Below are 27052 nucleotides of genomic sequence, written 5' to 3' on the forward strand. Positions count from 1 at the left end.
GATGTCAGCTGTCCATCTGCCTGGTTTTCATGGGCAGTCCCACATTGGAACTGCACAAGTGTCAGTCATCTATGGAGAATTCTGATAAGCTTTCTGAGAAGATCTGCAGTATTGAGTGCTTTCCCCCCTCCCCTTTCTGGGTGGAGCCAGCTTTTCCTGCCCTAATGGTCACTTTCGCCACTGAGGAGTCAGCCAACCCTTTTGTTTTGGTAACCCCTAGTCTTCAGCTTCCATTGATGAGGCTATTAAGGTGCTGCTACCTTCTTCCTCTAGGACCTGTGTGGAATAGTGGTTAAGTCAGGGGCGTAACGAGGCAGCCCTGGGCAAACTGTAGCCCTGGGCAAAACCTGAGTTGGATGCCCCCCCCCCCCCCATGGGCGGCCACTCCACCACGACCAAATTTATTTTTGCACCAGGACATTGGTGCCTGCAGGGGGTGCATTTTTAGACATATCAGCACCAATATTTCAGCATATCATCAGGAGACTGTCCTTATGCTACTCCCCAGGTTTGGTGAGGTTTGGCTCAAGGAGTCCAAAGTTATGGACTCCCAAAAGGTGTGCCCCATTGTTTCCAATGGGAGCTAATAGGAGATGGGGACTACAGTTTTGAGGGTCCATAACTTTGGCCCCCCTGAACCAAACTGCACCAAACTTGGGGGGTGCCATCATCTCCAGATGATACCCTGAAATTTTGGTGCCGATACATCCAAAAATGCTCCTCCTGCAGGAACATCCTAGAAATTTGCCCAAGAATCTTTGTTCTGCATTGAGTTTTCTGCATTGCTGTCAATGGGGGTTGCAGGCTGTGGGGGGCACATTTCCGAAGGCACAGTCTCAAAACTTTCAGGGTCTCATCAGGAGACTGCCCTAATGATACCTCCCAAATTTGGTGCAATTTGGTTCAGGGGGCCCAAAGTTATGGACCCTCAAAACTGTAGCCCCCATCTCCTATTAGCTCCCATTGGAAACAATGGGGGATAGGGGCACCCCCTTTAGGAGTCCATAACTTTGGACTCCCTGAACCAAACCTCACCAAACTTGGGGGGTAGCATAAGGACAGTCTCCTGATGATACGCTGAAATTTTGGTGCCCTGGGCAGCTGCCCACCTTGCCCAATGGGCATTACGCCAGTGGGTTAAGTGCTTGCACTTCCACTAACACGGTCAGGATTTTGAGCCCCCTGTGGGTCAGATATCCTGGCAGCTGGCTCATGGTCAACTCATCCATCCATCCATTTCTTGGTCGGTACATGAGTACCTAGCTCATAGCTAGGGGGTAAAGAATAGCTGGGGAAAGCAATGGCAAGCTACCCCGCAAAAACGGCTTGCCTATGAAATCACTGCTTGCAGTGTACCCCAGGGTCGGACACGACTGAAGGGGAAACTTTACTGTTACCTTCTTCCTCTTTGTTGCCACCACAACTTTATGCCGCAGAGGACACTTGGCTGCCAGACGCAACCTGGGCCCACATGTGGATAGGCTGGCTGACAAATGGAGGGGAAATTATCCTCATTAAAAAAAAACAAAGTCTATGCCAACAGCTCTATTGCTGTGAACCTGCAAGAAAAAGACCTAGAGCTCCCTCACCTTCTTTATTAAGGCAGGATCATGTCCCTGGAATATCTGAATCCAGGCATTTCTACAGCTGTCACTCCCATTCACCATCCACTGAGTCTGTCGTGACTCAGGCAAAGAAACAGAACAGAACTCTTCACAACCTGGGCACGATGCTCTGCCAGATGCTCCCCAACCCTTCTGGCTGAGGACATTCAAAGCCAAATTAAACAATTGCATGGCATGGCTAGAGCTTTAAAACTACTTGTGCACATGCCAAATCCAGAAAACAATGATCCTATTCTGGATTCTTTGCATGTCTCTGAGTGTCACCTACTTTTTATGAGTGATGCAGAAGATTTCCACGATTTGCTTATGAACAGTCACACTGTCAATTTATTGTTTTGCCTTGGTCTTGCAACTGCACCCAGGGTATTGTCATGCCTCTGAACTGTTCAGTAACAAGACTCTGTGTTCAGATGATTTCTTTATTATGAAACAGCACCAGGAATAAGCATTTAGATTTCCATTGCCAGAACTAAGCATAACCAGAAATGTCATCCCCCACATCATGTCACTCCTCCCTACCAGTTCCCAAGGGGGGAGGGGTGGCACCCCTCCAGTCCCATGGTCCAGAGAAGAAATTACCTCCCCATGGGGTCAAAACAGCCTACTTTCCACACTACTAACAGAGCTACTCCACCACACTCTGAGGCAGTGAATTCCACTGTCGGATCAGCCCTCACTGTCAGGAGGTTTTTCCTGATGTTTAGGTGGAATCTCTTTTCCTTCACCTTGAACCCATGACTCCTGGTCCTAGTCTCTGGAGCCACAGAAAACAAGCTTGCTCACTCACCAACATGGCATCCCTTCAAATATCTAAACATGGTTATCATGTCACCACCTAAACTTCTCTTCGCCAAACTAAACATACCCAGCTCCCTAAGTCTCTCCTCATAGGGCATGTATTCCAGACCTTTGACCATTTTGGTTGCCTTCCTCTGGACATGTTCCAGCTTGTCAATATCCTTGAATTGTGGTGTCCAGAACTGTACACAATATTCCAGGTGAGGTCTAACCAATGCAGAATAGAGGTACAATTACATCCCTTGATGTTGACACTCTACTCCTATTGATATAGCCCAGAATCGCATTGGCTTTCTTGGCCACTGCATCACACTGCTGACTCGTGTTCAGTTTGTGGTCTACTATGACTCCCAGATCCCTTTTGCATGAAGTGTTGCCAAGCCAGGCATCACCCACCCTACATCTGTGCATTTGTTTGTTTTGACCCAGCTCTTTAATCTGTCCAGGTCATCTTGAATCCTGACTCTATCCTCTGGGGTATTAGCTACCCCTCCTATTTTGGTGTCATCTGCAAATGTGCAGATTTGATTAGCATGCCTTCTGTTCCATCCTTCAAGTCGTTGATAAAAATATTGAATAGCCCTGGCCCAGGACAGAACCCAGTGGCACCCCACTAGTCACTTCTTTCCACAAGGAAACTGAGCCATAGATGAGCACCCTTTGAGTTCAGTCAGTCCACCAATTACAAATCCATTCACTAGCTTACAAAATAATATTATGGGGCACTTGTCAAAAGCTTTACTAAAATCAAGGTGTGCTACGTCCACAGCATTCTCTTCATCTACCAAGCTTGTTACTATCAAAAAAAGAGGTAAGATTGGTCTAGCATGACTTGTTTTTTCAGAAACCCATGCTGACTTTTTGTGATCACAGTATTCCCTTCTAAGTGCTGGCAGACCATCTGTTTAATGATCTGCTCCACAATCTTCCGTCGTCGCCCTGCCTGTCTAGCAGGAGCTTGCAGGGCCTGTGCTCTAGCCCCAGCTTCGGGCACTACAGGTTGTTGAGTGCCCACCAGCTGCGGTTGGACCATCACCAGGGCGCCCACTGGGGGCTCCCCAGGAGCCAGGCATAGATCCATCAATTGCTGTTGCAACAGACGAAGGCATCAAAAGTACCATACAAGCAAAGCCAATTCTGCTGAAGCTGGCAGTCACAATCCCCTTTATCTCCAAAGCAAACCCCCGTCCCAGTTTCCCAAGAATTTGTGAAAAACAGCCTTTGGAGCTAAAGTGCCCCAAGGTCACAAGCAGATAGTCAGAGAAAACCACCTGGGTTCCCGCTCCCCAACCCCCCATGACAACAAAAGCAACGTTACCATGGGACAGGAGGATCAAGGGAAGCCTAGTTGTCTATGAGCATGTGAAGCCATAAAGCAAAGATCAAGGGAACAGTGTGCAGATAGCAGGGGTAACAACAGGCTGGTTACATTGATCTCAATAGTAGCAGCGATTTGTTGTTTTAAGCTGGCACATGGTTCTGAGGAATGCCTCTCAATCAACCAGATAGCATCCCCCTGACAGTTGCAGGTCAGCTATGCAGAAGAGGACCTTATTTATCCACCTGCAACCTCTGAGGCTTACAGGGGAGCTGAAAATTGGGACATAAATACATTGGACCCTTTAAAGTTGTGCAGGTAATCAATGCTGTTGCTGTTGAACTGGACTTACCAAAAATTTTATGTGGTATACATCCTTTGTTCCATTGCAGCTTGCTAAAAAAGGCATCCCTGGCAGACCGTCGGCATCCAAGATTGCCCGTGCCCTCACTTAAGTGGATTGGAGAAGATATGCATCGTGAAGTGACTTCTATCATAGATTCTTGGGTTTATAGATGTCAGTATTTGGCCTCCTGGGTTCATTTTCCATCAGGAGTCAATGAATGGGTTAATGTATCTGATGATTCCAGAAGGCCTACCCTTTTTGACTTCTTGGAAGGTGGCCCAAACGTCTCCCTATTCACAGAAGCCCACATAGAACCTTTAAGAGGGATTCAGACATTGGAGCCAGGGAAGCCTCCCACAAAGCGAGAAGCCCACACTTGCCTGGCCTCAAGAGTGAGAGTGGCACAGGCCTTACAGGATACAGAGGCACGGGAGCCTCTCTGAGGCAGAGAAGGCATTCCTGATGGGCATCTTTCCTGCCCATCCTGACACCACACATGGTGCAGCTCTCAAAAAGGGCTTCTTTAGCTAAATCCGTCGTGTTCAAGATGAAGAAGCAACAGAGGACACATCTAACCACCGTGGCGGCAGCAGTAGAAATGAGAAGATGGCCCTCCTCCACCTCTCACCACGTGGCTGGCTGGGGAGCACCCTCTACAGGAGTGGAGGAGGGGAGAGAGTGTCGACTCCGCTGGCCAGCGACAGCAACTGAGTTGAATAAAAGCTTTCTAATCAGACCGTGGCTGGCCTGCGAAAGCGCAGTCGCCCAGCAAGGGACTGCATAGAATGCCCACAACAATGAGCAACTATTTATAAACAAGAGGCTGGCATAGAATGGTTCTTATATACGAGTGGTTACAGTATCTTCATAAGTGCAACAAGTTTGGCTCAGGTAACTAGCCTACTTTCTTCAAGATGTTACATTAAATTTATTTTAAATAAACATACTAGTGGTGATGCTATATTCAGTTGGTCTTAGTATTAGGTTGAAAAGAGCTACTTTTTACCATCAGATAAGTATTCAGGAACAGTTCCTCAAATACTAGCTTCTAGTCAATCCTCTCTGCCAGACATGCCTAGCCCCCACATTGCTTCAAAGACCAGGAATTCCAGCTTCAAATCCAATTCCCCTCCTCATCGCTGCATTAAAAATCCCACTCTCATAAGCTTCCCTGCTTAATATCAGAGCGGGGTTTTTCTCAAGAGTAAAACAATCAAGCAACCCACGTGTTTACTGAGTGTCACTGTTTTTGTTTTCACCAACATTCAACACAAATGGCCCATAAGCACCAAATACCTGACCTCAGTTTTCCAGCAATGGGCAAATAGACGATGGATCTGTTTGCTTAAACCAGCAACGACAGATGCCATTTTTTTCTGTTTTGAGAGCAGGGTGTCGGCAGGAATTCACTAGGCAATGCATTCCAGTTCCACTGAGGCACACGTTCCCATATATGTTTACAAAATTTATAATATAGTGTCACAGTGCAATTTAAAAAGTGCAATAAAAAGCATTCAAATTACAATAGAACTCAGAACACAGGAAGAAAAGCACATCTCAATTCAACACTTCTCTTAATATTCTAATCTCATTTTAAACAAGACACTGAGAGTCGAGTATAATTAGTCCAATAGTAAACAAGACTCGAAGCCAAGCACAAGCGGTTTTCGCGATAAGAAGTGTGCTTTCAAAGGATTATTTCTTCAAGGCACAAAGCCTCCTTCTCAACGTAGCTTGAGTTGAATCACACTCCTAGGCTTTCTTGAGTTTGAAACTGTAACCCACCCTGATAACCAAAGTGACTTGCACTGTAATAAGTCTCACATTAAATATATGTGTATTTTTATAATATACCTTTATATAATAGGTTGTTTTTAATTGCACTGTGACACTTTATTATCAATTTCATAAATATCTATTGGTTGTCTTTTTGTATGCAGCAGTGAGTGAATTGCAATTGTATTTCATTTGTACTTGGCCGCTCTCGGTTATGGTGTTTTCTTTACCTATATATGTTTATCCCATTCCCTCTGCACAATGAAGTCAGCCAACATTATTTCAGAGAGGGCAAACTGAATGATCCCTATTAGAGCAGTAGGTCTTTGTGTCCAGTGCTGTCCAGAGGACAGTTCCTACCACTCCCTCAGGAAGAGGACCTCCTTCTAGTGAGAGCTACGGTCCATTACGATACCCCATCCTTACTTAACAGCTTGGAGGATCCAGCAGTGAATAGGGGGCCAGACAGAGTGCAAAAAGTCTTTACTCCTCATGAAAGTTTTCTACTAGAAAATCATATGCTTTGAAATGTGTTAGTTTTGTTAGATGGGGTGTTCAGAGCGGGAAAAAACCCCAGAATGTTGTGATTTACCTGCTGCATTTGAATATTTACGTCACTTGAAAGACTTTGAACTCTCTAAATCAAACATTGACATATATTTAGCTCGTTTCTCAGCGTTTCATGCTAGACTCTGAGGTGTTTTTTTGAGACATCCTTTTTTGAAACATTTCTTCTAAGAGCTCAATAACATCAAAGGACCCCAGTCAAAGCAGCAATTACCATCAGTGGAGCCTCTCCTTTGTAAGGACAAAGGACTTCAGACTCCCTTCCTGAAAACAGTGGTGTGTTCTTCACCCTTGCTAAAGAGAACACAAATGCAAATCATTTACCTTCTCTACCATCTTCCCAACTTCCGTTAGCAGTCCTTTTATTCCTTTGTAATTTAATAGGCCTTGCTGGTTGGTTTCCTGCTCAAGATACATTATTTGTCTCAGTGATTTTAGCAATCACTCAAATTCTCTTCTGCCTTCTGTATATCTCAATGGTGTAGATCAGCCACTTTCTGAAAATGGTGCTTGGTTTTGAAATTCAGTGTTTCTGATTTGAATTTTACGGGAACTTTGCAACGGCACGAATGCTGATCTTAACAACACTGTGGTCAGTGTTCCCCACTGGTGCACCAACACGTCTTGGGCTCCACTCGGAACCAAGGCCAAGATCCCCACTCCGCTGGTTGGCTCTGTGGCCAGCTGTTCCAGTGCACAGTTATCTATGATGACCAGGAACCTAATTATTACAAAGTACATCAGCAAGTCACAAAAAATTCACAGCAGGCATGTTTTACAAAAAAAAAGCCATCTTTCATTATATGTCATGGCAACATTTACAGTAGACATGTGATGGGGCACTGATGGTTTTGCTACTGAGGTAAGACTGTGCTGAAGCAAGACTACCCTGAAGAAAATTAATTTGGGTGTAGAAGACACTCCTCCCCCACCCCAGGTGCTCCTGGTGTTTTAGAGACCCAAACTCACAAGAGAGGGGTCTTTTTCCTCATAAAGAAAGATCCCTGCCGAGAACTCTGCCCTGACCCGAGCTGGCCACCCAGTCTCTCCGGCAGAAGAAGCACAAACCAAGAAAGCCGGAGGCCCACTCAGTATCTGCCCCTCCCCTGGCGCCCATTCCGCTGGCGTTTCTCCCGCCGTGTTTCTGCCGTGGTAAAGGTAATGCAGTGAGTGTCCAGGAATTCTAACAGTCTGCCCAGACCAATCCTGATGTCATTCTGCTTCAGTTCAGACTGCAGTCCCGTCAATTCAAAAGGCTCGTACAGCAGAATCTGGCGGCAGAGAGCTGGCCTGGAATGGATATACTGGCGCAAGGCCACCAGCTTGTCTGCCTCACGGCGGCTTGACTGAGAGGGTGAGATATCTTCCTCCTCCTCTTCGGTCTGCATGCTGGTTTCAAACTCTGTGGAAGAACTAGGAGCAAGGAAGGGAACAGAAAAGCTCCATCAGTCAAGAAGAGGAAGCTTGGACTAACCAACCTAACCCTTCTCTCCCAACGGGGGTGCAAGACTGTCAGATGCTTTGCTAATTCAAACTTTCTTGTATCACAGTAATAATTATTTCCAAACTAGAAAAAAGGGATTGTGCTCTGGTTGCCGAACGGTTTAACTGAAAGGCAGAAGAGGAGCCAGACGACATAGTCAGCCTCCTCTTTCAAATTCAGCACAAAGAACTACTAGTCACAGCACTCTACCACGCTGAGTGGACCTCAGTTTCCACCAGTTCAGGTGCAGTGGTGGGATTCAAATAAATTAACAACTGGTTGTTTACAAGCACCATTTTAACAACCAGTTCTGCCGAAGTGGTGGGAACCTGCTGAATCCCACCACCGTTCGGGTGCCCTATTTGGCCAACAATAGCCCTGTCTTCCATAAATCTGTCCATCCAGCCCTTTTTATAACTCTCTACGCTGGTGACTTTTACCAGAGCTCAGGGGCAGCCTTTACGATTCCCTTCTCTGCCATGAAGTAGAAGATGGTGATGGTGGTAACACAGTACTGTTACAGAAAATCCCTCCTTTTGTATGCGTTAAGGGTTTTCTTGCCTGAAATCAGATTTGCTACAGATCTTGAAGTGGCAAGAGGGAATGTCTGATCATATGATCAGATTTGCTCAGCGGTTGCACTGAATTAAACTGTTTATTTCCAAGTACCTGCACAGCATCATAGCCTTGGATGTATGAGGCTGCCTTCTGCCATTCGCCCACTTTGAATAGGAGAAGGGTCGTATTCACACGCTGCTACCTTTCACCTGGAGATGTCAGCCCCTGAATGTGGGGACCTTCCAACTCGCAGGCATGAGCTCTGCCCTGAAGCCACCCCCTAACCTCTCATCCCTCCTTAATCTGAAATGATTGTTCTCCGAAAAAGAGGCCAGCGCCCCTTTGAACCCTTGGCACCAAAGCTGCCCTAGTTTTGGCCACAGAAGTCCCTTTTTTCCCTTGGCAAACTTATCTTCTCTTAAAAAAATTTGAAAGTAAGAAATGAAACTTAACAATAGCAAATGTGGAGTGTTTCTGCTTATACCAGTGGTTCCCAAGCTGGGCTTTTACGTAATGTGTTTGCCATTATGGGGGTATAACTTTAAGGAAATGGGTTGCTGTTAGGTCTTGGAACCTTAAGCCAACAAATGGACTCTGAAGTATTGATCAGTAGCATTTATTGAGCACGCATCAAAGCATGACACTGGTAAAGCCAGTTCTGTCGAAGCTGGCATTCACAGTCTCCTTTATCCCCTGAGTGAGCCCCCCTCCCGTTTTCCCAGGAATTTGTGAAAAACAGTCTTTGGAGCTAAGGTGCCCCAAGGTTGCCAGCAGATAACAAGTGAAAGCCACCTGGCTTCCTGCCCCATGAGATAACAAAAGCAACGTTGTTCCCATGGGACAAGGGAGTCAGGAGAAGCCTAGTTGTCTACAAGTGTGTGAAGCCATAAAGCAAAGATCAAGGAAAGAATGCGCAGATGGCAGCGGTTGCATATATCTCAATAGGAGCAATGTGTTATTTTAAGCGAGATGCATGGTTCCGGGAATGTCTCTCAATCAACTAGGTAGCATCCCCCTGACAGTTGCTACGTGACTAAACAAAAGTTGGGAACCACTGGTTTATACCCACTGTTTAGCATATATATTTTGGAACATAAACAAGACCCAAATGCATAAAAGTTTTGGATTGATCCAGATTTCTTCATGTTTTATACACTATTTCTTTTCACTGCTTGCAGGTGCGCAGGTGAGTGAAATGGCTGCGCCCCAGGCCCACCGAAGTTCGGGACAGGGCACAGTTGGGTTGGCCTGCCCCCAAGCTCCTCGTGGAGCTGGGAGTGGGGCCAGCCGGGTTCTACTGGCTCCCAAACTCCACGTGGAGTTGGGGAGCAGGAGAGCCTGTTTGATTCTGGCTTCAGGTGGACCAGGTTCAGCTTTATTAAGGTCGACCCCAGCCTCCCTGATGCCAGAATCAAACTGAGCCTCTGAGCTCATTAGCTCCATGAAGCTCCATGAAGCTCTGTGGAACTTGGGGCGTGAAGCTCCATGAAGCTCTGTGGAACTTGGGGCGTGAAGCCAAAGTATAAAACTGGAGCCAGTGAGCTCCGAGGCTCAGTTCAATCCTGGCCTCAGGGAGGCTGGGGTCATGCTCTAGACTGCAGGCTTGAAGCCTGCTGTTTAAAGCTGGACCAGGGCCACCTGAAACCAAAATCGAAGGGGGCCTCTCTGCTCCCAAACTCCATATGGGAGAGGCAGGCTGGCTGGCCTTGTGTCAGGATGTGCTTCCTCCTTCCATCAAAGAAATGCCCCTCAGGTGAAGGCATTCACACCTGCTCAGAGGAGCTCCCTCTCCTATGTTAATAGACCTTTCCTCTTTCCTTCCTTCCTTCATTTCCTTTCCTTTGATGCTTTGATAACAGGAATTAACCTGTCACCAGCTCCAAAGGGGGCAGTGGCAGGTGGCTGATTTTTCGCTGCTCTGGCCTTGGGGATGCTCACCTCCCCAATGGCTCTTTCTTTCCACTGTACCTTTCTTACAATTCATGGGAAAAGGGAGGGGGGATGGTTGCTGCATGGGGATAAAGACAGCGGCAATTGCAAGTGTGATCAGAACTGGCTTTTGCAAAACCGGGTACGTGCTGTTGTTTCCAATAAAGACTTCTGGTCAAGAAGCTAGAGTCCTTTGTTGACTTCAGCCACAGAGCATGACATTGTGCTCCCAGCTTGGGAGTGGGGCCAGTCCTACTAGTCATGTTCAACTACAAACTTGGCAGGGAGCTAGAGGAAGGGGTGCAGTTGTCCAATGCGCCCGGCACGTGACCATCAGGAGTGGTGCCAGGGCCTCAAGCCTCCCATCCCACCCCCACCCCCCCAGGCCCTCTCTAACTATGCTACTAACTGTTTGGGCTTGTATAAAAATTATTCAGGCTGACAGAAAATACCGTATATACTCGAGTATAAGTCGAGCTTTTGAGCCCTGTTTTAAGGCTGAAAAATGCCCCCTCGGCTTATACACGAGTCCTGCTTACCAGCTGGCTCTTCAGGCCTCTGCTGTGGCTGGGTGTGTGGCCAGGACGACCTCCCTGCAGCTGCACAAGCCTGGGGGAGGTGGAGGGAGCTCCTTATTTGGGCAGTGACTCCCCCTGATGTCATTGCCCAAATAAGGAGCTCCCTCCACCTCCTGGTTACCTGGGCTTCTTCAAACCCAGCTGGGAGGTGGAGGGAGCTCCTTATTTGGGCAGTGACATCAGGGGGAGTCACTGCCCAAATAAGGAGCTCCCTCTGCCTCCCGGCTGCCTGCACCTTGCTCTACATAATGCGAGTCAATACGTTTCCCCAGGTTTTGCTAGTAAAATTAGGTGCCTTGGCTTATACACGAGTCGGCTTATACACGAGTTTATACAGTAATATTAAGGCTGTGGAAGAGAAAGCCAAAATTACAAAATTAACTACAGCTAGTAAAAATAATTAAAATTAATGGACAAGGATAGATTTTAAGCAATTTTAATTAAGTTTAATTCAGTTACTTTTGATTTGTTGATTTATCTTAGTTTGTCTTTGAAAACGCCGCCTCCTACTGCCACTTCCATCACTGCAATCTCTTTCCTCCTCTGCATACCCAAAGTTAGTGAATGGCTGGGTTTTGCGGCTATGATGAGCCCCAGTTAGACTGGCCTAAGAACAGCAGCCCCAACCCAGTCCCTTACCTCTGCAAAATGACAGACATGTCACCATCCACCCTGGAGAGTCCGTCTCCCTTCGGACATGGTGCCAGAGCCTGGCCTCCTCGAACAGGATTCTCCACTGAGCTCTTCAGCCTCCCTGATCCAGCTGGCAGACAAATGCCCTGCTTGGCCATTTGCCCTCCCTGATGGTCTGCTCCACAGGAACCCCTGAAGCCGCCTCCAGCCAGACGCACTTGTGGAAGTCCAGGAAAGCTGGGCTGTTGCTTGGGAAAGTCACTGGAGGCAGCTGCTGACGCTGGTCTTTGGGGGGCTGCTTTGGACCCCTGGCCCAAGAGAGGCTGTGAGGATGTGGAGTCAGGTCTTTGGTGAGTGTACTGAAATATCTCCTTCAGTTTCAATACCATTTTCTTCTTGGGCAGAGCACGGACCCCAAACCTAGGGCAAAGAGCCAAGGATCAGAACGGCAACAGCTGGCATTCACAACTTTTAAAACCTGTTTCTATGCTGACAGAACCAACCTCCTCAGCTCTTTCTTGAGCTCCGGAGTCTCCATGATAGAGTAAGATGGAATAGGAGTTTGCGGGGTTGTGTGCGGCGCTTCCCTCTCTCGGCAGGCAAGATCTGTAGGAGAAGGTGGATACAATAACAAGAGCACGCAGAAGCCATGACCACCACAGACATTTCTTCCGCATCACACATTCAACAGTTTCCTTTTCCCCTGGTCCAAACTTTGAGGGTGGTCTTCAGGTGAAGAAAGAGGTCAGGTCAGGAAGACAGCTAAAGGAGGAAGTGTAGGAACAGCGATTTCAGCTACATTGAGGAATGTTTCTAAATTGTAAAAAAACCCACCATCTTTGGAATGGAGGTCTGCTTGAGAGCTGCTTTTAGCTCTGGCATGTAGACCTGCTGGGAAGCTGGAGCCACATCATCTGAGTCAGCCCGGCATGGCCAGAGGGTGGGGGAGCAAACTGAGGCTCCCTATGTGAGAAGCGGCAGAGGTTTTTTTTCCTGGGGCAGAGGCAACCAGGCTGTGCAAATGAGAGTTTAGTGAAGATAAATGCAAAGAGGCACATGAGTGAACTCCAAGAGACGAGGCTTCTGGGAAAGGATAAACAAGCTTTGTTTAGCATCAGGACTAGGAAGGCTTTGGGCTCCCTCAAGAAATAATGATTTGAAGGCTTAAGAGTTTCCTCAATAAAGCCAGCCAGGCAGAAAGGAAGTATAGCTGGGACCAGGAGACGGGGCCCCTCCCTCCTCCACACTGTTTTCCAGACCCCAAGCCTGCCAGGGGGAACATTATGTGCCCTACCAGAGGGCAGCAGTTGGGCACATGCAGGCACCTGACAGAGCAAATACACACACACACCCCCTGAGTCACTGCATCTCCAAAGATGGCGTAAGGGGAACAGTCCCAATCCAAACTGGGCTCCTGCAGAACTTCCACATCAGGAGCTTGTCTGTCATTTCACAGAGCAACTGATTGGTCACTGTGCGGGACACGATGCTGGATGAGATGGACCCTCCCCAGGCTGACCCTGCAGGGCTCTCTTTATCTAAGGCTGCCTAAAGGCCTCTCAGTTATTCAAACCCCAGACCGCAGGGCCAACAATGCCAGCAGCAAGTCCATCGCTCATCACATCCAGCCAGGGCCGCCTGCCCAGCTGGGCCCAGGGAATGGCCAATGCTTCCTCCATGGAGGCTGTTAGGGAACCCCTGCTCAGTGAGTTCCCTCCAGAAGGGCCCTGGCACACATGTCCCCTTCCCAGGCAAGGGGCCGAATCAAGCAAGTCTCACAGCCACGCTGAGTAGCAGAAGCAGCTGCTCCAGTGGCATAGGAGGTTAAGAGCTCATGTATCTAATCTGGAGGGACCGGGTTTGATTCCCAGCTCTGCCACCTGAGCTGTGGAGGCTTATCTGGGGAATTCAGATTAGCCTGTGCACTCCCACACATGCCAGCTGGGTGACCTTGGGCTTGTCACAGCTTCTCGGAGCTCTCTCAGCCCCACCCACCTCACAGGGTGTTTGTTGTGAGGGGCGAAGGGCAAGGAGATTGTAAGCCCCTTTGAGTCTCCTGCAGGAGAGAAAGGGGGGATATAAATCCAAACTCCTCTTCTTCCTCTTTTACCATTTTAATAACACATTAGCCCAAAATATACTTTATAAAAACGCTTTAAACAAATAATAGCTAAGAACAATAATTGCAATTATTTCATCTCTGTTTTTCTCTACAGGCCACTATTTAGTCACTTAACAAAACTCATCTTTAAAGTAGAATGGTTGTAATAAAAATACTGCTCCACTGACTTGAACAGAGACCTCAAAAGAACTTTGCCTCAAGTAACACAGGGAGTGATGCTCCCGCAACCTCGTCCAGGTGTGTCTGTTTTCTTCAGTTTAAGCTCTCACTCTCCTCACACAGTTTGCTGCTCTCCTAATTTTATTCCCTTTGGGGGACTGTTGAGCTTGAAGCCTTCTGTCGTTCTTGTCTCAACCCCCCACTCCCCTTTGCCAAAGCGATGCCCAGGACCTGGGGAAGAGTTCCTCCCCCTGCAGGGGAATATTCAGCAAACCCAGTGGGCTGACCTGGAAGTGCATGCCAGCATACCTGCCAACCGGCCATGGGAGACAATTCATGGCTAGTCTCTTGTCCTATCTCAAAAAGGATAGTGTAGAACTGGGAAAACACAAGGCAGCTGTGACTATCAAAATCTCAGTGAAGACAAGGCTACAGTGCTGGAGGCTTTTTAGTTTAAGAAGGAAACGATGATTAATCTTTACAGCTATATAAAAGCTAGGCACAGTGTGAGAACGATGAGAACTTTCTCTGATTTTCTTGTAATACAAGAGCTAATGGCCACCTAATGAAATTGAGGGGTAATAGATCTGGCTCAGAAGGAGGCAGGTATGTCTAGCAACACATGATAAATGAAACTGGAGGTCAGAAGACTCGGACAGGTCATTAGCTTTAAAACCCAGCCTGGAGAAAAGAACTGAGCCGTAGCTGAAGGACTTCTTCTCAACATTCAAGCGACCCGTATCTCTTTACAGCTGTTGCTTTCATGTCTCACTGGTGAGGGAATCTGACGAGATGACTCTATTCGGGCTGAGTCAGTGCGGGAAACTGGCTCCAGCAGCTCCTCTCCTTCTCTTGGCTGTGGCATCCAAGTGCTGGCATGAAGGAGGAAGGGCTTCTGCATTGCCAAGCAAGGGCACTCCCCTACACACACAAGCACACACCACCCATGACTTAAGGACCACCTCTGGACTGTACGGTGGACAACTGCCAGCACTCGAAGCACAGATGTGGAAATTCCAGTCCAGAGTTCCCCATTTGCAGCTTCCTCCCTTCATCACACACTCAACAAACAACATTCTGTGCCTAGTTATGACACGTGTGAGCAACGAACCCATAAAGAGGCCTGGGACTGGCACCAGGGCTTACCAGGCGTCTTGTGAGAAGGCACCGGAGCAGACGGACAGCCTCTGGCTGAGTGGCAGGTGTCTTGCGAGCAGGCACTGGAGAGGACAGCCAGCCTCTGGCTGAGCGGCAGGACCTCAGACACATCAGACTGATCCTGAAAACGCCGCCTCCGACTGCCACTTCCGTCACCGCAATCTCTTTCCTCCTCTCCATACTCAAAGTGGGGCAAAGGTCCATTGCCAGCTGTGCCACTCCCACCTGGCAGCATGCCACCCACCATAAGCAAGGATCTTGGTGAGCTGCCCACTTGGCAGTCACCGATTTGGGAAGCCACCAAAGAGGTGTCGTCTTCAGAAAGCGGCAGATCCGCCTCCAACACGGAGCTGCCCCAAGTCAGCAGCGGAGCGGCCTCAGCCTCGTCTTCACTGTCCTCCACAATCACCACGTCAGGCACAGCCTTTCCTCCTCCTGGTGATGGAGAACGGAGACCCCGTGGCAACCCGGCCCGCAGAGGATGCCTCTTTGGGGAAGGGATGATGGCTGGTTCCTGGGCTTCAGGGCTGGAGGCCAAGCCAGGCTTTGCAATTTGCTCATGATCTGGGCCCCTTTGGCTTAGCAGAGGAGTGCCTGGCAACAGCATCTTCCGGCTGCCGGCACCTGCCTCCCCAACTGGAAGCGATCCCAGCAGCACCTCCCTCGTGCCCTGGCAGCAGGGAATGTCCTCTCCCAAGCAAAGTTTCGCAGCTCCAGATGCTTCCTGCTCCTTGGACGGGGGTCCCATTACCTCCACCTGCTGCTTCCTTTGGCCATGCCTCCCTTCACCCTCAGCACCCAGTATCTGCACGAGGTCCCCCTGTACGTCCACAGCACAGGAACGGAAGGAGGGAGGCAGAGGAGCAGGAGAATATTGGGTGTGGTCTGGACCACTGCCAGCAGCCACCCCTGAAGAAGCCCCCCCACTCTGCAGTTTTGGAAGTTCCTGCTCCTCGCTTCGACAGGGGGCCCCCCTTGCCTTCTGCGGGGTTGGAGAAAAGAGAGAGAGAGAGGTGTCACTGCCAATCCCTCTCCTCCGCTTGGGAGATGCGGGGGACTTACCAGCTGGGACCACAAGTGATACCTGAGAATCACCACTGGAAAAGTTCCTGCAAACGGGCAGGAGCTGCTTCTCCAGTCCTAGAGGGGTAAAAGGCTTCATCACATCATCATCATCATCATCATCACTGGGGTCCTTGCCACTGCAGCTCTGCTGGAAAAGCTGTGAGGATTCCCCCCAAGACCCAGGCTGAAGGCTCTTCTCACTGAGCTCCTCCGAAGCCTCGGCCAGCTCCAGCAGTGCTGCCGCCAGATGTCTCCTGCTGGCTGCTCCCAGCGGCCTCTGATCATCCCCAGGATCGAGAAGGCCAAGCACAGCTTTTCTCCTGGCGCCCTGTGCCTGCAGGTGGGACAGTTCCCCATCCAGGTGTCCCTCCCATTTGGAGGAATCCCCTGGCACTGCCTCAGGTTCCACCTGGTTGCTGTCAAGGCTGCATCTCCCTTCCTCTGCTTTCCGCTGGGTGGCAGCAAACTCATAGATCTCCTCCAGCCCCTGTTCATCCACCACATTCTCGCTGCCCAGCTCCTCTGGCAGCAAAGCTCTGTCCTCTTCCTCTTCTCCCATCCATATGGACTTCAAGAGCTCCTCAAACTTCTCTACTCTTTCCTCCTCTTCCTGTCCAGATTCCTCCTCTTCCTGTCCAGAGGCATCAACAGCAGGATGCCCATTCCAATCGCAGCTTTCGCACAGAGCAACCAACTCTGTCATCCCAAACCTACAAATAAAACAAACACAAATGAATTCCCTGCTCCTCTCTCTGCCCACAGCTGTGGACAAGGGAGCCTTTCTGCAGCTTCAACTCTGAGCTGGCGGGGGGCGGGGGGGGGGGGGGGGAACAGCGACAAAGCAACCTCCTGGTAGGAAATGCCCAGCATACAAACCTCGTGGCCAAAGCAGCCACATCTGACTGGGCCTGTGGAGGAACGAAAGTCTCTGCGCTGTAGAGATAGTTGAAGAACGTCCTCACAGCCTCTCCCGAGACATCGTTCAGAAGCACACGAGGAGTCCTCATTCCTCCTTCTTCTGCTACCAGGAAACCTTTCTGATCAACCTGGGAGCACAAGAGGAGAAGAGGCCCCGGGCCCCTGCGTCACATCCTCTGCAGCCCCGGCCACAACAGGACGTCCCCCTACTGCTGGTGTTGGACACATCCTGCTGGCTGCACAAAGGCCCAAAACAGAGACTGGCTTCCCAGCAGCCTCTGCACACAGGGAGTCATGGATGACACAGCCTGCAGTGAAACACAAAGCACTAAAGGTGGCCTGAAACATGAGGTCCCCACACGGCATCACCAAAGCCGCCCCCACCCCAACATCCCAGAGAGCAGGCCCACCACCCCCTCCCTCAAGCACTGGTCCAACTAAGCTTGCCAAAGCACTGTCTAAACCCCAGTCATCTCAGGGGCCACATGGCATACAAGTTGCAAGACACACACACACCTCTCTCACACACACAAAGAACTTGAGTAATGCCAGGCTTTGTGCCAGCCAATACTTCAGAAAAGGCTAGAAGTACGTTCTGGGCTCAAAGTCCTTGAACTGCACAACCGTGGGAGAGATGAGGGGGCAGCACTTTCCCCCTTAATATACTGCAGTGAGTGAAAACATGTTGCAGAGATCAGAGGGCCTGAACGCACTCCTGTGCGTCACACTGAAGCTAACTAAGCTGGAAGGAGGGCACGGGAAGGTTAATGGAAGACACAGAGGTGACCTGCCCATCCCAGGGGTCAGCCCTGGCACAAACTGCTCGATGGACATGGAGAACTGGGCCCAGGTAGCTGCCCTGGAAGTGGAACATCCCTGGAGAAAGCAAAGGTGGAAGATGTTAAGTGCAGGGGCCAGCAAGAGTCACGGGAATGCTGGCCATAAATATAGAAGGACCACATTCCTTCCAACAATTGCTCCAGTTGTGCAGGGAGTGTGTGAGCGCTGCCCATCACACCACCAATCCAAACATCGATCCCTAGAGAAATCTCACTACTGAGGACAAGACCATTGTGGCAGGCAATGCTGAGGAATTTGGGAGGGTGGCTGAGAGGGAAACAAGGAAGGCAACAGCTCGGGAGAGATTCTCAAGCCCTGTGGCTGAAGCGGCCGGCAGGCAGGCACATTCCAAGCCAAAAAGTCAGCTTGAGCAGTTGCTAAATGATTGGGTGCAAAACCCACCAAGGTGGTGCCCAAAGACTACCACAAGAGGAATCCCTGCCTCAAACTGGGACTGCTGCAACTGCCACAGGTCTGCTCAGCAGGTCAGAGCCAGGCTTTGGGCAGGGAGCTCTCAGAACCTCAGTGCGCAACCACACATTGCGGGGAGGGAGGGGGGAGGCTTTGACATGTGAACCCCTCCCTCAACATAAAGACAAACACAGGCACACAACCCACAGCCCCGACTTACCAGTTCCATTAGCTGTGGGCACCGGGCATAAAGCACGAACATGTGAGCATAGAAGAGCTCCCCACTGTCCACCTGGAACTGGATGTCACTCAAGTGGGGATTATTCACCATCCCTTTGAAGGCAGCGGCTAAAGAGCCAAGCAGGGCCTGCGAATGGGAAGAGAAACCAGGTTCCCACAGACGCATCCACGCACAGTTCCTGTTGCTCTGGGGGGAGAATTTACGCTCCCCTCGGGGCTCCGTTTGCAGTTCAACACCTTCCCCGCCCCCTGGCTCCAAATCGGCAGCTACCCTCCAGTGAAGCTGAGAAACATGCCACTTTCCACCCAGTGGGATTTCTGGCTGTCAAGCAAACATTCTTGTTCTGTTAGCAGCAAGAGCCTTAGACAGGAGTACGTCATTCATGCTCTTTGGCTGACCACTAGTCAGATCCATTCCCAGAGTCGAGCCAGAGTCCAATGGAGCACCTTTAAGAAATCACAACATGCTTTTCTGAAGGAGTTTTGGTGAGTCACAGCTCTCTTTCCTGGGGATGTGGGGAGAAACTGAGCAAGGGACTGGTTTTCCACTGTCCTTGAAAAGGGCGTGGGGAGCTGTGATCCTCACAATTCCAAACATCCAGTTTCTTATCAATCGTCCTGTGCCAGAGAGATGCAAAGAGATAGCACACGAAAATGGGAGTTAAAAGAGAGCATGCGCTTACGGACGGAGTGGAGCTTCCCACAGGCAACTTCTTCTCGAGGGACCGATTCGGGTTGCTCCGCTGGGAATCGCTAGGTGCCCACTCTTCCCCTCAATAAGAAAAAACATCAAACATATATGGTGATCCAGACAGCCGCCTACTCTTGCAGGAGAACCAATGATGCTCACTATCACGCACCCTCCCCCCCCCCCAACCTCAACTCCCCCAAGCAAGCTTTGAAAATGCTGATCCTCTGTCATCCTCACCTGGCTCCTCCACTGGCTGGGCAGCCGGACTCCACTGAGTGAGCGTCAGCCCTTCTCCAGCCAGCAACATGAGATCCCGCAGGGCCCCCGCTTCCTTCTGACTGCCTTCCTGTGCATCCTCCTTTCTTTCCTCCCAGGGACTGTCCTCAGTCTCTGCTCTGACCGAGCCCCCGAAGGGCAAAACCATGCTCTGAGTGGGTCTCTGCAAAAGGAAAAGGGGCGCTTGGTTTTATGCTGCATGCTCATTGAACGCACAGGTAGGTTCAGCATCTGGGGACAAGAGCTACCCACAGAGGGCCACGGGAAGAATGCCGGAAGATGCCTCTTGGGCTGGCTCCTGACTGAGTGAGTACCCACACAGCAAACCCAAGACTACACATGAAGGCAAAGAAAACAGGAGAAGAAAGGCCTGGCCGCTCAAAACTTGCAGCATCCATTCTGCTGGGGAATTCACAGGTAAACTAGAGCAGATATTCCTCACACTTACCTGTAACCTGCCACAGGATTGCAATTTCCCCAGAACTGTCTGTATTTTTCCCCATATTTTTAGCCCTTTTCAACCCACCTTTGTCTATTGGAGCTGCCATGTTAAAACTCCAGACTAGACACCAGTTATAACAGAAAGGCAGCAAAAGTCAGAAGCAGACCTTTCCCTGCTGAAAAGCCCCAACTTCAATCTTGGACATCTTCTATTGTCCAAAAAAAGGGAGAGGGGGGAATTTCTGTTCAGGGCACTGGGAAAGGGTTTTGCCAGGCTCCTGCAGGAGACACCACCAGTCTAAGCTGGCACGACTAGTCCGACTTCAGCAACCAAGCAAAAGCATCCAGGATAGAAGAATAAAGCACAGAAAAGCCCCTGAGCAGCTGCAACTAGAGCACAGTTCTTCTGCCCTTGCAGATGCACCTGAGACGGAGAGGTCGCTTCACTGTCTCCCACCACCAGAAAACACACACCTGATCTGTCTGCCCCGGCAAAGCAGGTAGAGTTGAGCCAGCTACACAGACGGATCCTGGATCAGACAGTCCTCTGAGTGAGCTGCATTCCCACAAAGAAGACAGCGGCCCTCTGGGCAAGGTCAGAGGCCAGTCTGCTTTCCAGGTGAGCTCTGACTCCAAGAGCTGGCTGGGGGCCAGGAGCGGGGTGCTAGGGAATTCTTCCACTTCAGAAAGCAGCAATGCCATACGCTCCTCCATCTGTCTGCGGGCCACCTCTGGGTCTTGAAGCAAGAGTCTCGGTGGTGAGTGAGAAGCCACTGCACGGTTCTTTTTCTCTACACAATGACATTAAGAAAACACCATTTATTACATCCTCCAAAGAGCCAGCTCTCACGCATGGGCCCTGGAGGGCAGGAAGCCATCTAGGAGGACACCACAGCATTCCTCCCACTCGCAGAGGTCACTCACGCCTCATCTTCCTGTGCCAGAGTGCAAAGTCTGAAGAGCAAATACAATATAATAGGCATCACTGAAACCTGGTGAGACAAGTCCCCCACACACCAATGTAATAATTCATAGAATCATAGAGTTGGAAGAGACCACAAGGGCCATCAAGTCCAACTGAAGGGTATAACCTATTTCAGAGAAATAGATCAAACAGGAAAGGAGTAGTAATAGCGTTATTGTTAGGTCTCAGACCTTGAAGCAATAAACAAACTCTGTATTGTTGATCAGCAGTATTTATTGGTAGGCAACAAAGCACCCAGCTTGACAAAGCCAGTTCTGGCCTGCTAGCCCCAGAAGACAATGGACACAACCCTGTTTCCCCTGGGACCAGAAGTGTCAGGGGTAAGCCTAGTTATCTACTCAGCATGTGAAGCCATAAAATAAAGGTCAAGGAAAGAACGTCCCATTACAGCAGTGGTAACATATAGCAGGCTGGTTACATATACCTTGTAGCGATTATACTAAGGAATGCATCTCAATCAACTAGATGCAATCCCTGGCAATATATTTTGTAACAACTACCTTGAGTTAGGAATGCATCTCAATTATCTAGATGCAATCCCTGACAGTTATACATCAGGGATGATTACAGCTGTGAGCAGGTCCACAACTTAAATTCTGGAAGCCATATTGAGAGCATCTGGGTAAAAATTAAGGGAGAAAAAAACAGCAGTGATCTCATTGTGGGGGTCTATTGCAGACCGCCCCCCCCCCCCATGCCAGACTGAAAAGCCTGAATGAGCCTTCCTTGAACAGATCTCCAAACTTTCAGAAAGGAAAGAAGTAGTAGTAATGGGAGATTTCAATTATCCTGAAAGCAGGTCCAAATTTATCACTTGCCTTGCAGACAATTTCATGATCCAGAAGGTGGAAGAAGCAACAAGGGGAACGGCTATTTAAATCTGCTTCTAACCAATAATGATGACCTGATTAGTGGAATGGAAGTGGTAGGTGGGAGTGATCATGTTCTCCTGGAGTTTGTTATACAGTGGAAAGTGGATACTAAGTATAGTCAGACACACATCCCAGACTTTAAGAAAGCAGACTTCAGTAAATTTAGGAAACTACTGGGTGTGATCCAGTGGTTAAAAATATTAAAAGAGAAGGGAGTGAATGACTGGTGGGAATTTTTTCAAAAGTGAGATCTTGAAGGCACAATTTGAAACAGTTCCAATGAGGAGGTAAAATGGGAGGTGTCTAAGGAAACTAGAATGGAGGTCTAAAGAACTTTCAACTGAACTAAGATTTTAAAAGGACATGTACACAAAATGAAAAAAAAGGAGGAGATCACCAAAGAGGAATTCAAATAAATAGCTGGGACGTTTAGGGAGAAAGTCAGAAAAGCTAAAGCTCACAATGAGCAAAGGCTTGCCAGAGAGGTTAAAAACAAAACAAAAAGTCTTTTGGGGCTATGTCCGTAGAAAAAGGAAGAAAAAATATAGGATAGAGTCAGTGAATGGGGAAGATGGCAAAATGCTAACAAGGGATAGAGAAAAGGCAGAATTATTTAACACCTTCTTTGCCTGTGACCATCCAGGGGGATATGGAACAGAAGATACAGTAGGGGAAATTCAGCACAGAATAAATAAAGAGGTGGTACAGGAATATCTGGCTACCTTAAATGAATTCAAATCTCCAGGCCCTGATGAGATACATCCCAGTGTATTAAAAGAACCACTTGCTATAATCTTTGAGAACTCCTGGAGGAGACATCTCAGTGGACTGCTGGAGGGCTAATGTTATTCTCATCTTCAAAAAGGGGGAAGAGGACCCAAACAATTACCATCCAGTCAGCCTGACATCAATATCAGGAATGATTCTGGAGCAGATCAGTGTGTAAGCACTTAGAAGGGAACAGTGTTATCATTAAAAGTAAACATGGGTTTCTCAAAACTAAATTATGCAAGACTAATCTCATCTCTTTTTTTGATAGAGTGACACGCTTGGTAGATGAAGGGCATGATGCAGACATAGCATACCTCAATTTTAGTAAAGCCTTTGATAAGGTGCCCCATGACATTCTTGAAAGTAAACTAGTAAAATGTGGACTGGACAATGCCACTGTTAGATGGATTTGCAATTTGTTGGCTGACCAAACCCAAAGAGTGCTCATCAATGGCTCATCCTGGAGAGAAGTGACGAGTGGGGTGCCACAGGGTTCTGTCCTGGGCCCAGTGCTATTCAATATTTTTACCAATGACTAGGATGATGAAATAGAGGGCATGCTAATAAAATTTGCAGATGACACCAAATTAGGAGGAGTAGCCAATACCTCAAAGAGTCAGGATTCAGAATGACCTGGACAGGTTAGAGATGGGCCAAAGCTAACAAAATGAACTTCAACAGAGATAAATGTAATATACTCCTTAGGCAGAAAAAAGAAATGCACAGCTATAGGATGGGTGACGCCTGGCTTGACATACACTACACGCGAAAGGGATCTGGGAGTCTTAGTAGACCACAAGCTGAACATGAGCACTGTGATGTGGCAGCCAAGAAAGCCAATGCAATTCTGGGATGCATTAATAGGAGAATAGGGTCTAGATCAAAGGACGTAATAGTACCTCTCTATTCTGCATTGGTCAGACCTCACCTGGAATACTGTGCACCACAATTCAAGAAGGATATTGACAGGTTGGAATGGATCCAGAGGAGGGCGACCAAAATGGTAAAAGGTCTGGAATCTATGCCCTGTGAGGAGAGACTTAGGGAGCTGGGTATGTTTAGTTTGGCAAAGAGAAGGTTAAGGGGTGACATGATAGCCATGTTTACATATTGGAAGGGATGTCATGTTGAAGAGGGAACAAGCTTGTTTTCTGCTGCTCCAGAGACTCCAGAAACTAGCACAAGCAGTAATGGGTTCAAGGTGCAGGAAAAGAGATTCCATCTAAACATTAGGAGGAACTTCCTGACTGTCAGGGCTGTTTGACAGTGGAATACACTTCATTTGGAGGGTTTTTCTTTTAAAGTATCTTTTAAAGGGGAAAATTTTAAAAATTGGCTATTTTATTTATGATTTTAACTGTGGCGGTTTTAAACTACTATCGTAAGCCACTTTGAGCCACGAGGAGAGTCACAATATAACTATTTTAATAAATAAAAGGCTAAATCAGGGGTAGGGAACCTGCGGCTCTCCAGATGTTCAGGAACTACAATTCCCATCAGCCCCTACTAGCATGGCCAATTGGCCATGCTGACAGAGGCTGATGGGAATTGTAGTTCCTGAACATCTGGAGAGCCGCAGGTTCCCTACCCCTGGGCTAAATAAACACAAGCCTTAGTATTTGCTGACATCTGGTTTGCTGTTCTGAGTAATATTTTTAAAACTGTATTCTTCCACTGTTGCTCAACTTTATGGCATTGAATTATGAGCCACAAGGAGGCCTTATAGGCCAGGCTGTGCAAATATTTTATAAATAAAAATTAATATGGGTGCTGTTTGGACAGGTGCTGTCCTGTCTTTTTAGGCCAGAATAACATGAGTTCAAACCTGCTCTGGGTGCCTTCCAGACTCCTGCCCAGTTCCTGGGTCTCTCAGCCAAAGGTCCTAAAGCTTCCCACAGAGGGAGCAGACAGGCAGGCAGTTTTATACAGAAAGACTTTTCACCTATGTAGGTGTGTATGATGAGACCTTGCCATGTGCAAGATGCATAAAAAACGTGATGCAAAATTGTATGCAGGTCAGCATAAAAACCAGGAACAGTTAGGACACCCCCAGGTATGCCCCCCTCCCTTTTGGAACACCACAGAAAAAGCAGCTTCCATACAGACCTGCTTGGGGGTTCTTCCTTCCTTGATAAGCCCTGTTCGTTCTCCCCCTTGTCAGCAACCTGGCCTTTGCTTCCTCTTCCTCACGGAGGGACCGAGACATTGCCATGGCCACCAGCAGCTCCTCCTCTGCATCTCCAATTCTGGTCCCAGTCTTGCGCTTTTTGGTGGATTGCTCCGTAAAAGAGGAGACTTTTCGCTTCAGCCCACTGAGCACAAGAGGAGAACCCAAGTTAATTGCAACAGGAGGCAGGAAAGAATCAGTGCTCTGCCGTTCTCTTTGCTAGCTATGCAGCATACTAAGATCTGATCCTGCACTGAAAGGCAGAAAGAGACAACCATGAACTAGCCCTACCTTTACAGCATCTGATCCAACCCGTTTAAACCCCCCACTAATATTCTGACCTGTTAACTGCAGCCATCCAGCAGAGCTCAACAAGAGCCAGGTTGCCTTTTATTTCGAGAAAGGTTGGCAGCCTCATTTGACCAGACACCTGCCCCCACACACCAAGTTGCTTCTAAAGAGCCCAAAGAACCACCTCTCCCCTTGATTGGGTCTCCTTTCATCTGCTGCCTACCTTGGAAAAAGGCCCACTCCATGCAGCCCTGCAGCCTCCACTGCCTGCCAGCTGAGTTTCTTCTGATTATTCCTCTATTCTGCACTCTCAGTCTGGACAAAATGGGCCCAACCCCCATTTAAACTTCAACTTCTTCTCCCAAAACCTACCTGTAATTTTTTTGCCATCAGTAACAGGATACACCAACATCCAGTCAAGTACAAAAACATAAGAACATAAGAACAAGCCAGCTGGATCAGACCAAAGTCCATCTAGTCCAGCTCTCTGCTACTCGCAGTGGCCCACCAGGTGCCTTTGGGAGCTCACATGTAGGATGTGAACGCAATGGCCTTCTGCGGCTGTTGCTCCCGATCACCTGGTCTGTTAAGGCATTTGCAATCTCAGATCAAGGAGGATCAAGATTGGTAGCCATAAATCGACTTCTCCTCCATAAATCTGTCCAAGCCCCTTTTAAAGCTATCCAGCTTAGTGGCCATCACCACCTCCTGTGGCAGCATATTCCAAATACCAATCACACGTTGCGTGAAGAAGTGTTTCCTTTTATTAGTCCTAATTCTTCCCCCCAGCATTTTCAATGAATGCCCCCTGGTTCTAGTATTGTGAGAAAGAGAGAAAAATTTCTGTCAACATTTTCTACCCCATGCATAATTTTGTAGACTTCAATCATATCCCCCCTCAGCCGCCTCCTCTCCAAACTAAAGAGTCCCAAACAGAACCTTTGGTGCAAAAACACAAGTGCCAAGGAGGACACCCACCCACCCCGCCCAACCTGGCTGCAAAACTCCTTGACTGAGCTCACCTAAGGGAGGCAGGAAGGCCAGAGCTCTGCTGTCGCACCACCTGAAGAAGCAGCGGGGGAGGGACGGCCACTCGGGCCGCGCAGCGTTTCAAATGGCTGCCTCGGGTCTCGAGGGTGCCGAAGCCCTTTCCGCAGAAAGGGCAGTCAGGACTGTTGCCAGCGGAGGCCAGGTGAAGCCTCTCCACCTCACCCAAACCCCTGAACGCCGCCGCCGTTGGGGCCTGGCCCGGTTCCCCGGGGCCCTCCTGCGCCACAGCCTGCCCCGGCCCGCCGCCCGCCGCCCGGGATTCCTCCTCCTTCTCCTCCTGTCCCTGCTGCCGCCGCCGCCGCCTGCCGCGCAGCTCCTTGAAGTCGTCGTCGCCGTCCATGCCGGGCCAGGTTTCTTCGCCCCCAGAGCCGGGCAGGTGGGCGATCCCCGACGGGGGCGGCCAGCCAGACTCTATGGTTCACCATCGAGAGGAGGAGCGGCAGGGGAGGGGCTTCCGCTGAAGGCGCCCTTGTCCGAAGGGGCTCCACGCCCCCTTCAGCCGGCCGGCTCGGAGCGGCTCCTTGTAGGGCTGCGGGGCTCGGGAGGCGGCCAGGAAGAGGACTTTGCCCCACTGGCCTCCCCGCCCCGCCCCCAAGCAGAGGCCGCCGCAGCCCCGGTCGTGCTTCGGAGGGCCCGATGCCCCGAAGCCCCACTGCAAAGGAACGAATGAATGGCGCATGGAAGTGGCTGGCACCATTAGGCAATACTGCCTCCAGGTGGCCCAGAGCCCTCCTTCCCAGCATAGAATGGGTGGGGCCAATGGAAATACGGAGGAGTGTGCCTGGCTTTGCTTCCCTGCTCAAGAGGCTTAATGTCCAACCTCTTCCCTCACCCCCAACCCCCATGGCTTTGGATCTCTAGGTGGTTTTCTGCACCCTTGCTCCAGTGTGGGATTCTCCAGCAAACCCCCCCCCCCCTTTCCACTGCTGGTTCTCCCCTTCTGTAGCAGGAAGCCAAGGATGGGCTGTCTTTGGGTTGGCAGCC

General features: G+C 49.3%; 1 protein-coding gene across 3 annotated transcripts; it reads right to left on the minus strand.

Moving 5' to 3' along the window:
* Positions 1 to 7203: 7203 nt before the first annotated feature.
* SLX4 (SLX4 structure-specific endonuclease subunit) lies at positions 7204 to 26516 on the minus strand. 3 transcript variants are annotated; one of them, XM_048494482.1, is made up of 11 exons: positions 26041 to 26511; positions 24667 to 24872; positions 20407 to 20723; positions 19453 to 19654; positions 19208 to 19290; positions 18505 to 18651; positions 16992 to 17161; positions 15039 to 16825; positions 12115 to 12217; positions 11618 to 12031; positions 7204 to 7843 (listed from the first exon to the last, which is right to left on the minus strand). In XM_048494482.1, the coding sequence occupies exons 1-11, from the start codon at positions 26406 to 26408 to the stop codon at positions 7519 to 7521; spliced, it is 4122 nt and encodes a 1373-aa protein (XP_048350439.1). In that variant the 5' UTR covers positions 26409 to 26511; the 3' UTR covers positions 7204 to 7518. The 3 variants fall into 3 exon arrangements, with proteins under 3 accessions (XP_048350439.1, XP_048350438.1, XP_048350440.1); XM_048494481.1 differs by having other exon boundaries at positions 19208 to 19296; positions 26041 to 26510; XM_048494483.1 differs by lacking the exons at positions 7204 to 7843; positions 11618 to 12031; positions 12115 to 12217 and adding an exon at positions 12239 to 12373 and having other exon boundaries at positions 19208 to 19296; positions 26041 to 26516.
* Positions 26517 to 27052: the final 536 nt, after the last annotated feature.

Source organism: Sphaerodactylus townsendi, linkage group LG04, assembly GCF_021028975.2.
Source record: "Sphaerodactylus townsendi isolate TG3544 linkage group LG04, MPM_Stown_v2.3, whole genome shotgun sequence".
Classification (NCBI taxonomy): domain Eukaryota; kingdom Metazoa; phylum Chordata; class Lepidosauria; order Squamata; family Sphaerodactylidae; genus Sphaerodactylus; species Sphaerodactylus townsendi.